The sequence below is a fragment of the Nothobranchius furzeri genome, chromosome 2 (assembly GCF_043380555.1).
Source record: "Nothobranchius furzeri strain GRZ-AD chromosome 2, NfurGRZ-RIMD1, whole genome shotgun sequence".
NCBI lineage: Eukaryota > Metazoa > Chordata > Actinopteri > Cyprinodontiformes > Nothobranchiidae > Nothobranchius > Nothobranchius furzeri.
The window spans coordinates 10,101,409-10,114,984 of NC_091742.1; the positions used below are offsets into that span (position 1 = coordinate 10,101,409).

The 13,576-nt window shown below is 39.2% G+C and overlaps 1 protein-coding gene across 5 annotated transcripts in view; it reads right to left on the reverse strand.

Annotated features, from left to right (window-relative positions):
* The window catches only part of fam184ab (family with sequence similarity 184 member Ab), a 173,715-nt gene that overhangs the window by 63,110 nt on the left and 97,029 nt on the right, over nt 1-13,576 (reverse strand). For 4 of the 5 annotated variants that reach the window (XM_015947564.3, XM_015947562.3, XM_054748092.2 and 1 more), the window contains exons 2-6: nt 9,130-9,249; nt 6,790-6,948; nt 5,457-5,696; nt 5,261-5,344; nt 4,180-4,431 (exon numbers count right to left, since the gene is read on the reverse strand). In XM_015947564.3, the coding sequence (XP_015803050.3) occupies nt 4,180-4,431; nt 5,261-5,344; nt 5,457-5,696; nt 6,790-6,948; nt 9,130-9,249 (855 nt within the window). The remainder of the gene's footprint in view (nt 1-4,179; nt 4,432-5,260; nt 5,345-5,456; nt 5,697-6,789; nt 6,949-9,129; nt 9,250-13,576) is intronic. The other variant, XM_070543886.1, reaches the window with a different exon arrangement.

The window sequence follows — 13,576 nt, forward strand, 5'->3', positions numbered from 1 at the left end:
GTTTGTGTCTCTGTGCAGATTAAAGCAACTTCGAGAGCCTTTTGGAAACATTTTGTAAAAACAGTAATGGCATTTTCATTAATGTTAAAGACTTTTAATGGATTGAAATGTGAAGAAGCTGTCCATGGTGCTGAAATTAGGATGTAATCAACTTCTCCTGGCACATGATTCATTTCAGCTCCCAGAATCTCATAGTTTCAGGTCCAAGCTACTAAATATGAATTATTAATGCAAACTCTCAGACTTTCACATTTTTGATTTATTTAGATGAAAGCTGATGTCTGCAGCTAATTTACTTAAATAAAATTCCTGCAGTGATTTCCACTGTTCTTTTCCAAACCTTTGTGCAAAAGGAAAAACACAAAGCTCTTAAATCTCAAAGTCCTTCCTATAATTCACTCTCTGTCATTGGATCCAAATAGGCCTGAAAATCAGCCTCTCTCCTTCCAGATTTCTGTGCTCGCTCTGGGGTTCTTAACGCCACACTCGTTTGAGCCTACTGAGGCAGTAAATCTTAAAAGATGGGGTCACAAAAAAGCTTCACCATTTACTAAAACACTCAACTGTTCTGAATGTAACCAAAGAAAGAGAATGTGGTGAGATGAAACACATTTAACATGCGACATCCGATCACCTGTAAAAGATGCTAACCTTTCACTCGACTAATGGTTTAATTTCCGAAAGTGAAGGATGTGTGCACCAAATCAAGGGAATGAGCGCTTTTTTATGCACTTAAGTATCTATTTTGTAAAGAAAACCCAAATACACCTTCAGAAATCTCAGTAGGACTTTACTCAGAAGTTCCCTGTCAGTTAGAAATAAAGGTTCTAATTTCCCCCAAGAAGTAATAAATCTGGGTTTACTTCAACTGACAGCAGAGAACAATCCTCAGATTATTTCAGTCTAATTTAGGTCAAAGCCACAGGGCTTTGGTGTTGGATTAGGGCCATTTTCAGCAGCACAATTAGAACCATGTATGTGTAGTTCCTGAAACAGAATATGTGTTTTTATTCTCAAGAGACCAATTCAACCATGAATGTTTGTTGCACTAAAATATAGAGAAACTTTGTTTAAAATGAATATTAATGCAAACTTCAAGTTTAAATTATGATAAGTGACTTAAAAACAGATTAAAGGCTGTTCCTCCACATGTAAAGTTTGTTTGTGTCTGGATTAAACTGACACAGCTTACCTGTTTTTAGCCCCAACTCTAACAAACGATGTAATGTACAGGTCCTTCTCAAAAAATTAGCATATTGTGATTAAGTTCATTATTTTCTGTAACGCACTGACAAACATTAGACTTTCATATATATTAGATTCATTATACACAACTGAAGTAGTTCAAGCCTTTTATTGTTTCTAATATTGATGATTTTGGCATACAGCTCATGAAAACCCAAAATTCCTATCTCAAAAAATTAGCATATCATGAAAAGATTTCTAAACGAGCTAATAATCAAATCATCTGAATCAACTAATTAACTCTAAACAACTGCAAAAGATTCCTGAGGCTTTTAAAAACTCCCAGCCTGGTTCATTACTCAAAACCGTAATCATGGGTAAGACTGCCGACCTGACTGCTGTCCAGAAGGCCATCATTGACACCCTCAAGCAAGAGGGTAAGACACAGAAAGAAATTTCTGAATGAATAGGCTGTTCCCAGAGTGCTGTATCAAGGCACCTCAGTGGGAAGTCTGTGGGAAGGAAAAAGTGTGGCAGAAAATGCTGCACAATGAGAAGAGGTGAGCGGACCCTGAGGAAGATTGTGGAGAAGGACCGATTCCAGACCTTGGGGGACCTGCGAAAGCAGTGGACTGAGTCTGGAGTAGAAACATCCAGAGCCACCGTGTACAGGCGTGTGCAGGAAATGGGCCACAGGTGCCGCATTCCCCAGGTCAAGCCACTTTTTAACAGGAAACAGTCCACTGTTGTGCATGGTCCACTGTGTTTTATCAAGGGCGGGGTCAATGCAGCTAGCTATCAGGAGATTTTGGATCACTTCATGCTTCCATCTGCTGAAAAGCTTTATGGAGATGAAGATTTCATTTTTCAGCACGACCTGGCACCTGCTCACAGAGCCAAAACCACTGGTAAATGGTTTACTGACCATGGTATTACTGTGCTCAACTGGCCTGCCAACTCTCCTGACCTGAACCCCGTACAGAACCTGTGGGATATTGTGAAGAGAAAGTTGAGAGACGCAAGACCCAACACTCTGGATGAGCTTAAGGCCGCTATGGAAGCATCCTGGGCCTCCATAACACCTCAGCAGTACCACGGGCTGATTGCCTCCATGCCACGCTGCACTGAAGCAGTCATTTCTGCAAAAGGATTCCCGACCAAGTATTGAGTGCGCAACTGAACATAATTATTTGAAGGTTGACTTTTTTTGTATTAAAAACACTTTTCTTTTATTGGTTGGATGAAATACGCTAATTTTTTGAGATAGGAATTTTGGGTTTTCATGAGCTGTATGCCAACATCATCAATATTAGAAACAATAAAAGGCTTGAACTACTTCAGTTGTGTGTAATGAATCTAATATATATGAAAGTCTAATGTTTATCAGTACGTTACAGACAATAATGAACATTATCACAATATGCTAATTTTTTGAGAAGGACCTGTATGTCTAACAGTCCCTTAAGGACCTGGCTGAATTCTGCATTTCCATTTAAATTTAAAAACTTATGATGAATTGCTTTTATCTCACAGAAAAGCCTCCATCAGCCAAAGCAGATTGGCTTTTCTTGAGTGTGAAATATTTAGTCCAAAGACAGTGACAGGAGTAATTTAACACAGCCTCACTGGTGGATTTTACTCTGGGGAAAATTTGTAATTTTTGGCATGCACGTTTCTGTGGAAGCTTGTGAACACTCAGCCATTAATTACATCTGTCTCGGTAACTCCAAACCATCATTTACTTGCATTTCTCCGGTGATCTGCCTACTTAATCATAAGCTAACGCAGAAACAGTAAGCTGTAGCATCCTAACATCAGCCAGAGCTTCTTTAAAACGGTCGGTCAGATGATAGTTGATGAGTTCGGGAGACATTTCTGATTTGGTGCAACCTCGTGAATTTTTAAATCCTTAATAAAAAGTCTAACTGGGATGAAATGTAAATGAACTGAGAGCGTGTCAAGGTTAAATCTGAATCTATTATCTTCTAACGATGAGCTCACAGCAGGAGCTAAAGGATGAGGAGAGACATTCACACACTGATTACTGTCAAGTTACCTGATCACACACACAAAGAATTAGTCAGAAAGCATCAGGATCTACCTCTTTCAGGCTCAAATCTGGATCAACACCCCATGTTTCCAAAAAATAAGACATCTGTTTGAGGTCCTCTGCCTTCCTGTCTCTGGGTTCCTGATAATTAAACTGATAACTAAAGAAACTAACAAACACGGACGCACAACAGCATCTACTGACCTTGATCCTATTCTTAGTTGCACCAAGGAGGGAAGACCACTTCCTGTCTGAACTGCAATCAGAAATAATTTCACAACAAAACAGGCCTACTTAACCGATTCCCTGGAGCACGTGTCAGCTTTTTTTAAGCAGCAAGGGCGATCAAGGGAATCCACTCCAAAGGCCTCGGAGAGCTCAAAAAGTTTAAATATAGAAAAAAAGAAATCCACTTGACAAATTAACACAGAGCTCCTATTTATGCTTCTTTAAAGCATTTCACAGTGAAGGGCTGTTGACAGCCTGAACGTGTGCTGCCGTGAATACAGAAGAAGGCTAAACTTGTAACTTATAGCTTTATAAACCACGAACAGATCAGTTCTGGTGCAAAACACAGGAAAACTTAATAGAAACTTGACTTGATTTTTTTTTTTTTGTTTTACAAAACTTGCTTTAGCCACCAGAACCTTTAATTAGGACCAGCTTATCTCCTGTTTTCTTTGGTAGTTTCAGCCCATCTCTGAGGAGAATATCCAGATTTAGCAGCTAAATTCTTCATAGCCTTCAACCTTCGTTACTAACCTAATTATAAAAACATTAGCAGAAAAAACTGCTGCACACCAGAGAGAGAGCAGGAACTGAACCAGGGAAGGACTTGAAACTTTTTAGGGGAATTAAATTTTTCTATTTTCATCCTGACCTCCATTTCATTCTTTATTACTATTTTACCATATATTTTATATTAATCTTAACTTGTGTCTCACCTTGTTGGTGCTCTCTGCTGCGGTGAGCGACATCTGCAGCTTGTAGGACTTCTCACGGTTTTCCCGAGCTTCATTCGTGACCCGGGCCAGTTCGGCCCTCAGCTTTCCGAGGGTTTTCTGGAGCGCCGCCTCCTGAGTCTGGAACTCTCGCCTCAGTTCAGCCTCGGTGCGCTTCCATGCCAGCAAGTTGTCGGCCGTCAGCTGCTGGGTTCTCTTCATGGCCTCCAGCTCACGCTCGTAAAAGGCCTGAGCCTGCAGAGAAACCAACCCGAAAACAACGTGAAACATTTTGGGGTGTGAGACACTTGTGTGAAAATGCAAAGTTGCACAAGAGTAATCAATACCAATAAAACTTTAGATTGAATTACCTGGCTGAACGCACTCAGCAGGTGTACAAATCTAAATTTGTTACTCCTAAACTGCTGCTTTTTCTCTTCACTAACCTGCAAACCACAGCTTTTTATTTCAGTAACAACATTTTAAACACTCAGACTTTGTTTAGTGCTGCCCCGTTTACGTTGCTGGAGTCAGCGTTACAGATCTTCTATTGAGATTTGGTGTCCTGGTAGCTGGTTCTTGTGAAGTTACATGAGATAGCAAATATTATTGTAAAATTTAAAATGTCATCATTTCCCAAAATAAGATGATCTTAGTTTAAAACCACCATTAAAAATGGCGTTTTATACAAATTTCTGTAAAGAATAAAAGGCCTTAATTTTGATTTCATCCTTCGAAAATATTTAATTATGTTGCGACTCTGCTTAATTAGTAAAAAAAAACACATCTCTTAAAATAAGTCTAACTAAACAATCAAGAGAAAGCAGACTGATGCACAAACACATGATTACACAACAAGAAAACTGACCAAAAATAACAGATTTGATCTGACTTTCAGATTGTACTTTGAACTTGATTTAGAAGAGCATAAATAGATTAGATACAAGCACATTTATCAGATTCATCACAGAAGGAATAAATGAGTTACATGAATGCATAAACCATAAATCCCTCAGAAGTTGCCAGGGAGCTAACCAATTACCAAGGTTAAGTGAAAGCGTGCGAGCAGCTGCTTAGGAGGTACCTTGCTGAGTTTGGCCTCATATTCCTCCACCAGCCTCTTCTTGTCTTGTTTTAGCTCCTCCACCCGCTCCGTCAGGGAATCCACCTGCAGCAGAAAAATCATTTAACAAGCCGACGTCACTAATCCCCGTTTCCTTAAACTTCCATCTGCTTTAGCGGGTTACTTTAGCTTCCAGGAGCGGTTTATTTTTTTATACCTCAGCTTTGTGGAGCTGTCCCAGTTTCTCCTGGTCTTTGCTGTAATTTGCGTTCTGACTCTGGTGGCTGCGAAGAAGTTCCTGGATCTCCTGTCTGTGCTGAGCCTTGAGGTCCTCCAAAGCAGCCTTCTTCTCCTGCTCAAACTGAGCTTGGGCCTGGCTAAACGTACGCAGCTTCTCCTCAAAAGACCGTCTCATCTCCTCCACCTCCCTTGACATGGACACCACGCGCTGTGTGTGCTGCCAAAAAAATAGACCGAAAAATATCAGGAGTGAAAGTGAGCCAGAGGAGGGATTGATTTTGGGTTTCTGAGCTGCAGACACAGCTAGTTACTCTTTGAAAAGGTCTGAAGCAGGTGGAGAACCGGCCCGCGGGATTCTGCTCGTCTGACTGCCAACCTGCCGGCTCTAATTTAGCACTAAACAACCACCAGACAAAAACTATCTGAGAAATAAACTCTGAGGTTTATTGTGTCATTAGGAGAAGAAAAATATCAAACAGTGTCCCAGTCATCTATGGACAAAACTCAATTATGAGCCAAACATCTTTGGATTTACATCCATTCTCAGGCGTCAGACTTCATTTGGCTTTGCAATCTGGAAGAACCATTAGCATTTGTTTTCATTAAAAAGTGGATAATTATACGATCAACAGCTTGCATTAATGGCATGGAGCTGCAGTTAAAGCTGACTGACAGCTGCTTCTGCTCAAAATAAAGATAGGATCAGAACAGCTCCAGTTACTGGAAAACCTCCTGCTTTCATGCCTCGGTGGTTAAAGAAATGTGAATGTCTTCTACTAGCGATAATTGTGTTTGTGAAAATGTTTATTTTGTTCAAAGTTTTAAAGGCCAGCTGAATGAAAGGCTTTGTCACAACATCAGGACACATTATTTGAATTTATTTAATTAAAAAGGAAAAATACTTGATTCTTACAGCAAAAAAAAAAAAAAAAAAAAAAAAAAAAAGCAAAAATCTAAGTGAGTAAAGTGGGACTTAAAGAAGTCCAATTGTCTTTCAGTGTAGAATTGCCATGATGCAGGTGATGGATAATCTTCACCAGCAACTTTTCCAAAAAATGCCATCATCTTAGTTTATCCGAATTCTCCATTCAAAGCCAATATGATAATAAAATAAATGGAACCTTTTTCATTCACAATATTAATAAAATGCACAAAAAGAGTCTCAACTCAACACTTTGGCCTTGTGGATCTCTGCTGAAGACTAAACTACACAACAAATCTGTTTCCAGCCTCCCAGCAGGATGAGGAGCAGACATGATGAAGATGACCTGCAGCTGGGTCATTCCCCCACAGACCTGATTCATCTGTACCTGCGCCTCAGTGCAGAGCTGCATGTCCTCCACCCTCTGGCGGTAGCTCTCAAACTCTGCCAGCGCCTGCCTCTTCATCCTCTCATGGACCTCCATGGACTCTTCCAGAGACTGGATCCGCTTCTTCAGGTCCAACTCATCACTTATTTTGCCCTTGTACTGAGGCAAAAATCACAGATTTGGTTAAAAGATGAGCTTTTAGTTGGTTAAAAAAATGATGAGATCATTTTGTAAATGATCAGAGCTCCTCCATAAGTCAGCCTCTGCCAGTTTCTAATGACTTTAGCTGAAGATGACATAAAGCTAATGGGAGGGGTTTTTGCTTGTTTTGCTTGCTTTTAGCACCTCCTAGTGTCCGTTTCAAACCAAAAGTGAAACCTCACTGTGCTTTTGTCTTTTTAACACCTTAATCTAACAGCCGTCATGTCTACAGGAGTGATTCATCACTGAATCAAACAAATCAGCTGAGCTTATGATCTAAAACATGGGGGAAACGTGCTGAAAGCAGACTGCAGCACCAGCTATGTCAGCTCCATTTTATTAGTTCACAGGTGGCGACTCAGCACTCTGAAGTTGCAAGTGCAATATTCTGGCCACAGAGGGCGGTGGGGTCTGAGTAACGTTTCATCAGCCTTGCAGTGGCAGCTCCAGAAATGTTTTTCTGCAGATGCTATGAAGGAGCTAGTCTTTTTATTGAGGGTGCTATGAAGGAAGTGGTCATGCGTACCTATTGTTCTCTAAAACACCTTCAACACTAGCAGATACACATGCGTGCACAGAACCTCAACAACACCTGAAACAATCATCAATATACATCATAAACATATGAACAATTGCTGACTTTTCCATGAAATCATAAACACATAAAGCCACACAGAAAACCATCTATAGTGTTGCAAGGTTAGCTAACGTTAGTGTTAGCATTTCTAGTGGCAAAACCCTCGACTGCTGCGGCGGTTGAGGTTGACTCTCTTCATCCAGATCCGTAGGTTTTTGTGGGTCTGAGATCACTTCCAAACATTCATTTGTTTCTGACTGAACCTGTGGAAATTTGGGCAACAAAAACCGACCCATTTTACCACTAGCTCTACCTTTCACTCGTTCGCAGGTGGAAAATGAGGTCAAAGGTTAACAACAATTTCCTGTTTTGGTTTAAGTTTTTACTATCTATATGATAATTTACTGATTATTTTTGTTTTGTATGTTAAATTTTATCACATCCACACCTTAAATTAAAATTAAATTGTAAAAAAAAATAATTAATATTTACTTGGGGGTGCTAAGGGCGTGCAATGACTAATCCAGAGGTAGCTATAGCGCACCCCGGCGCCACCACTGCCACCTTGTAAAGGGTCATTTTAGCACATACTGGCTCAAGGAATTATTTCAAAATATTAAAAAGTTGCATAACATCCATTTAAAGAAAAAGTCTTGCTAGCTGCAAAATAAATAAATAAATTAATTAAATAAACAAAAACAAAAAACTAATGTTACTTTTAGAATCCATCTTTTTACTGAGTGGAGCTTAAATACGTACGGAGCAGCTCCCTGCCTTCTTATATAGTGGAAAAATTAAGCCAGAATATGCTGTTTACAGGCAAACATGGAACCAACCACTAGGACTAGTTACTTTGTCATTCCTGGGTCTAGTGATCGTGATCAATGTCAACTAATTTTATGAAAATGTTCTTGCATCAGCAGCATGCAGATGCTCTAAATCTTTCCAGAATATTTCAGTTTCATGTCTTGATCCTACTATAGGTAGAAGCAAATTCACAATTAGGTGACCTGGTTTGTGTAAGTGGTCAACAGGACCAACGTGAAAAAATTACAGAGCTTTTCAAAAAATTTAAATCATATATAGTTTGATAATGTTACTAAGGGATTGTGTTGATTTTATACAAAAATTCAGAAAATGGGTGAAACTGTTTTACTTCTTAGAAAAAGTCTCAACAACATTGAACCTTGTCCCTGAGAGACGGAGGCTTTCAGGTGATGCTGATAAAAAAAAACATCTCAATGATCATACTTAATATTGTTCGCGGGTTCTGGAAATTTCTAATATCTTTATTTAGAAAAAGGTTTTCAATCAGTGACGGATGATTTGTCAAAATCATCAGGAGGTATCAAATAATACATTTCTTACATAAATCTGAGCATGAGCTCAGGAACATGCCATGCTTTCAGAGATAATTAAAAAAAAACTCGACCAAGTAAAGAAAACAGCATCGAAACATTCTGCCACCTTTTCTGCGCCAAAGCTCATTTAAGATAACCACAGAAAACATTTTTAAAAAATGAAAATGTTCCTTCTGCCTGAAGTGAAGCAGGCAGATTTACCTGCAGGATCTTCTCTCTGGTCTCAGAAAGGATCTGCTGCACCTCCTCCTCATGCGCCTCCTTCAGCGTGGCGATGGCGGCCTCGTGTTCGTCGTTTTTTGTGTTCAGCGCATAGATAACCTGCAACATGGAGGAAAAAGAAGTTCACATGATTATATTAATGATGGCAGGAGGAGTTGGATAAACACACAGGAACTGCTGCAGTGGATCAACGCTGATGAATAACGAACAAGAGCGCAGATCATCACAGAAATGAGAAACGTGTGAAAATGTGACAGCAGAACATTCAAAACCACAGACTGAAGTTCCTCTAAACTTGCATTTACAGAACTCCTAATGTTTCACTTTTACGGACAGCAGGTGAAATACAATATATGGAAGGCCAAAAGTGCTAGAATAAATAAATAAAGCCTTTAATAAATGTTTAACTGTATAATTTAACATGTTATATAATAATTCATCAAATATGTCATGACATTAATTTTTATGCATGAGACATTTAATGATTTATTGCATTACTTGATTCTTTTTCCAACACAGCAACTTTTGCTGCTAGAAAAACACACACAGAATGAACGCACAAAAGATGTCTAATGATGTATAACTTGAACTTAACTTAAACTTGAAGAATAACTGGCAATTGCTTGCTCATTTTAAGAGGTCTGTCATATTTTATAACATGCTATTTGATATAATAGGCTGCATGGTGGCGCAGTTGTTAGCACTGTTGCCTCGCAGCACGAAGGTTGCAGGTTCGAAACTCGGCTGCAGCCTTTCTGCGTGGAGTTGCGTGTTCTCCCCATGCATGCGTGGGTTTCCTCCAGGCACTCCGGTTTCCCCCACAGATCACAACATGCCCTATAGGTTATAAAATTGTAAGTCGCTTTGGATAAAAGTGTCTGCCAAATAAATAAACATAAACATATATATTTAATGAATAATTTAGGTTGTTTATTACATATTTCAATTAATGATATGTTTAAAACATGTATTAAATGCTTTACGTTTTATTTATTGTGGTTATTGCTATGTTAGATGCAATAAATAAATAAACACTTCAATGTTTACTTCAAATATTTTTAAATGCTGCTTTTTCTTTTAATCTGTGAAAAGTTCCAGATGAAACACTATTTTGAATATTTTGAGAAAAAAATCTTTAAATGAAATTTTGTCAACTTGATCAAAATTCCAGAGCCACACAAGCAAAGCCTTGCAACTCACACACCGAAAAAGCATTTTTGGCGACTCCCTCCTAAGGGCTGCTCCCAGTTTGCCTCCAGCCCAGTGAGCTCTTACACTAGGAGCTAAAAATGATCTGCATCACCCTTCAAAACAACACTGACAACCTATTTGATGTTTCAATGGGCTGCAAACTAAATAAAATTATGATATTAAGTGATTGATAATTGATTTGTGCAATTAACATTAATGCTCTTCCAGCGCAGATCAGCAGGGAGATCAGCTGCAAATGAAGGGAATCATCCTACCACAGAGAAAGACTTATACCACCGCCCTGCAAGTGAGCATAAATTCCATGTAAATGAGCTGCGGTGCTTTCTATCGCTGCTTAACAGCTGAGGACTGTATATGCAGCAGAAAACCTTCTGGTCTACGCCTTGATGACTCTGTATTAGCTCAGTGATGCCCCTGCGGTCATAAATTAGATATGGGCTGATCGCTGGGGTTAAAACTAACACAAGAAAACAGTTGTGCATGAGATCGACCTTTAAATCCATCCCAAAAATACACGCAGCCAACCAGAGAGCCATAATCTGACAGTGCCGTAATCCCCAGCTCGCAGGCAGAGCGAGGGGACGGAAACGGGTTTTTGGATTTCCACATGAGAAGTCAGGAGACGCCGTCTCTCAGGTTCCCGACCCGATGTGAGAAATAAAGATGCGAGTTGCCATGTTGAAAACTGAGTCATCATTTGGGTCATTTTGGTTAGACAAGCAGAACAAAATATTTCATCATTACGGTTATGTTATTATATAACACATAATACAAATATAGATTATTATTATTTAATTGTTTCATGCTATAAAGGGGTTTAAAGTGCAAATCACTGCTTTCTGGAAACTATAAAACTTTTAAACAGTTTCTAGTCTAACATGAAGACACATTTAGCCACAGTTTGGTTTATTCATAAGCTCTGATGTTTGCAGAAACACATTCTTACTCCAAACATCAACTTACAGGAAACAGGCCAACTCTTAGCATCTAGTTAAAACTACAATGCAAAAATACATCTATTATTTAATGACACTCACTCGGAAGTCTAAAGTCACCAGTTTTTTATTTTTCTACTTTACATAAAAATATTTCAGTAGAAGCTCTACACAGGGAACGTTGTTTATATTTTATCTTCTAAAATACATTTTAAAAATAAATCTCAAAGTCCAGAAACAAATTAAAAACACTTCTTTCTGCTAGTAGGCCACCGTAGCTCCTAACAATGATTAGGGATGCAACGATACCCCTTTTCCCAAACCGATACGATACCAATACTTGGAACTGAGTACTCGCCGATACCGATTACAGATACCGATACTTCTAACACAAAAAAAAATGCAATGATTTGGAATACAGATTTGATTTTCTTCTCTGCTTTCAACAGGAAAAGACTGAGGTAGATAAAAAGTAAAATATATGAATAAAAATCATCACAAACTAAAATATTAGGTGAACAGAAATGACAAGTTACAGTGAAGCCATTTTCAAGCAACTGCACTGGTATCGGTTCCTAGTATCGATTAACTTTTATCGATACCGATACTGGAATCAGTTTCAGTATCGGCACAGATACCGATACTGGTATCGGTATCGGTGCATCCCTAACAATGATTGTTGAAATCCTATCTGCTTAGCTGCATCTCAACCTGAGCATCTGTAGCTCGACACTCCCTGAGCAGCACCACAGAGGGAGGAACATGAAGTTGCCATGCGAGCAGACACGTTAAGAAAAATGAAGAAACGCCCATATTTCATCAAAATTATTGGACAATTTTTCTATAGAATTGCAGGTTTTATTCTATTCAGCACCAGTATGAATGAAAACGCTGTGCATGAGGTGTTATGTGGGAAAACTGGGATTCTCACATGCCTCAGGAAATTAAAGCAGTGTGTTTAAATCTGAGAACGTCCAACCAAGCCACACCTACAACAAAGAGCCCGACCCACAAGGGGTAAACTTAGCTTTAATTTATATTTTGTTGACAATTTAATGGATCTGGTGATCATCCAACCAATGCAGCAGCTCCAAAAACACTTTTCGCATGAAGCTTTGAGCTAAAAGGAACATAGGTTTGCTTCTTTTAATTGTCTAGAAGTTGGAAGAATTCGGACTTTTCTCTGCCTTTTGGAGTGGCAGCGAATAAAAAGCTAAACAAAAAAGGCACCCTTCCTAAGACTCTTCTTCCGACCTAAATTGACTAAATATTAACACATTTAACATGTTGACATTATTTTGCAGCACTGCGTTTCCACTGTTGCTAAAAATGCACATGCTGATAAAAGCAGCTTCAGCTAAAAGGTTAGAGCCTAGCCTGCTCCTGTCAAGTCAAGCTAAGAGTATTCGTGAGAGCTAAAATTACACATTTACCCATAAAAAGCTTAGTCTGTGCTTATTTCTGGAGCTATCACACCCAGTCTCCCTCAGTGCTTTATGTTTATAAATGAGCAATGGCATGCCAAGATCAGAAACAAACAGCAATATAAAGCTGAAAAAAAAAATTTCTCTGCGAGTCTAAATTATTCAGCCAGTTCGGCTTCATCAGCTTAAGAAGCAAGCGTAGGAAGCAGACGCAACTCTTAGAAGAGCTAAAATCTCCCATCATGTCCCAAGAGTCATCAGAAGACACTTCTGCAGATGAAATGCACCAGTCAGAACGTTTTAGGGTCTGCTGGTACACACACACACACACACACACACACACACACACACATTTGTTTTTCTATCCATATTAGAACTTTGTATTGGCTTCCATTCATTTTAGCAACTGCATTCATGCCTAACTCAAACCCTTACCCTACACTTAGGAGGAGGAATTGGGGGAGCCAGGTTAGGCCTAGTCCGGCCCAGTTGTGGTTTTCCGTGATACCACGGCGCCACCTCTGTTATCTGGTCTCTACCAATTCTCTCCCCTCTTTTCTTTTTGCTTCTTTTCTTCTATTCTTTTTCTTGTTTTTCTTTATTATGTTCTTTCTTCTTTCTCTACTCTACTCTGTTATTCTTCATCAATACGACCCAACAACTGGAGGGGAGTTCTTGAGTGACATGCGGCGGCCCGTGCATTGCCAGTGAATCCCTAATCCAAACTGTTTTGGTCAAAGCACTGATTCAGGGGGATTTCACTGAGTTACATCTACTCAATCTACTCAACCTAACCATAACCAGTGTATTCCTAAACCTAACTGGAAGAAAAACTCTATTCACATCTTACCTCTA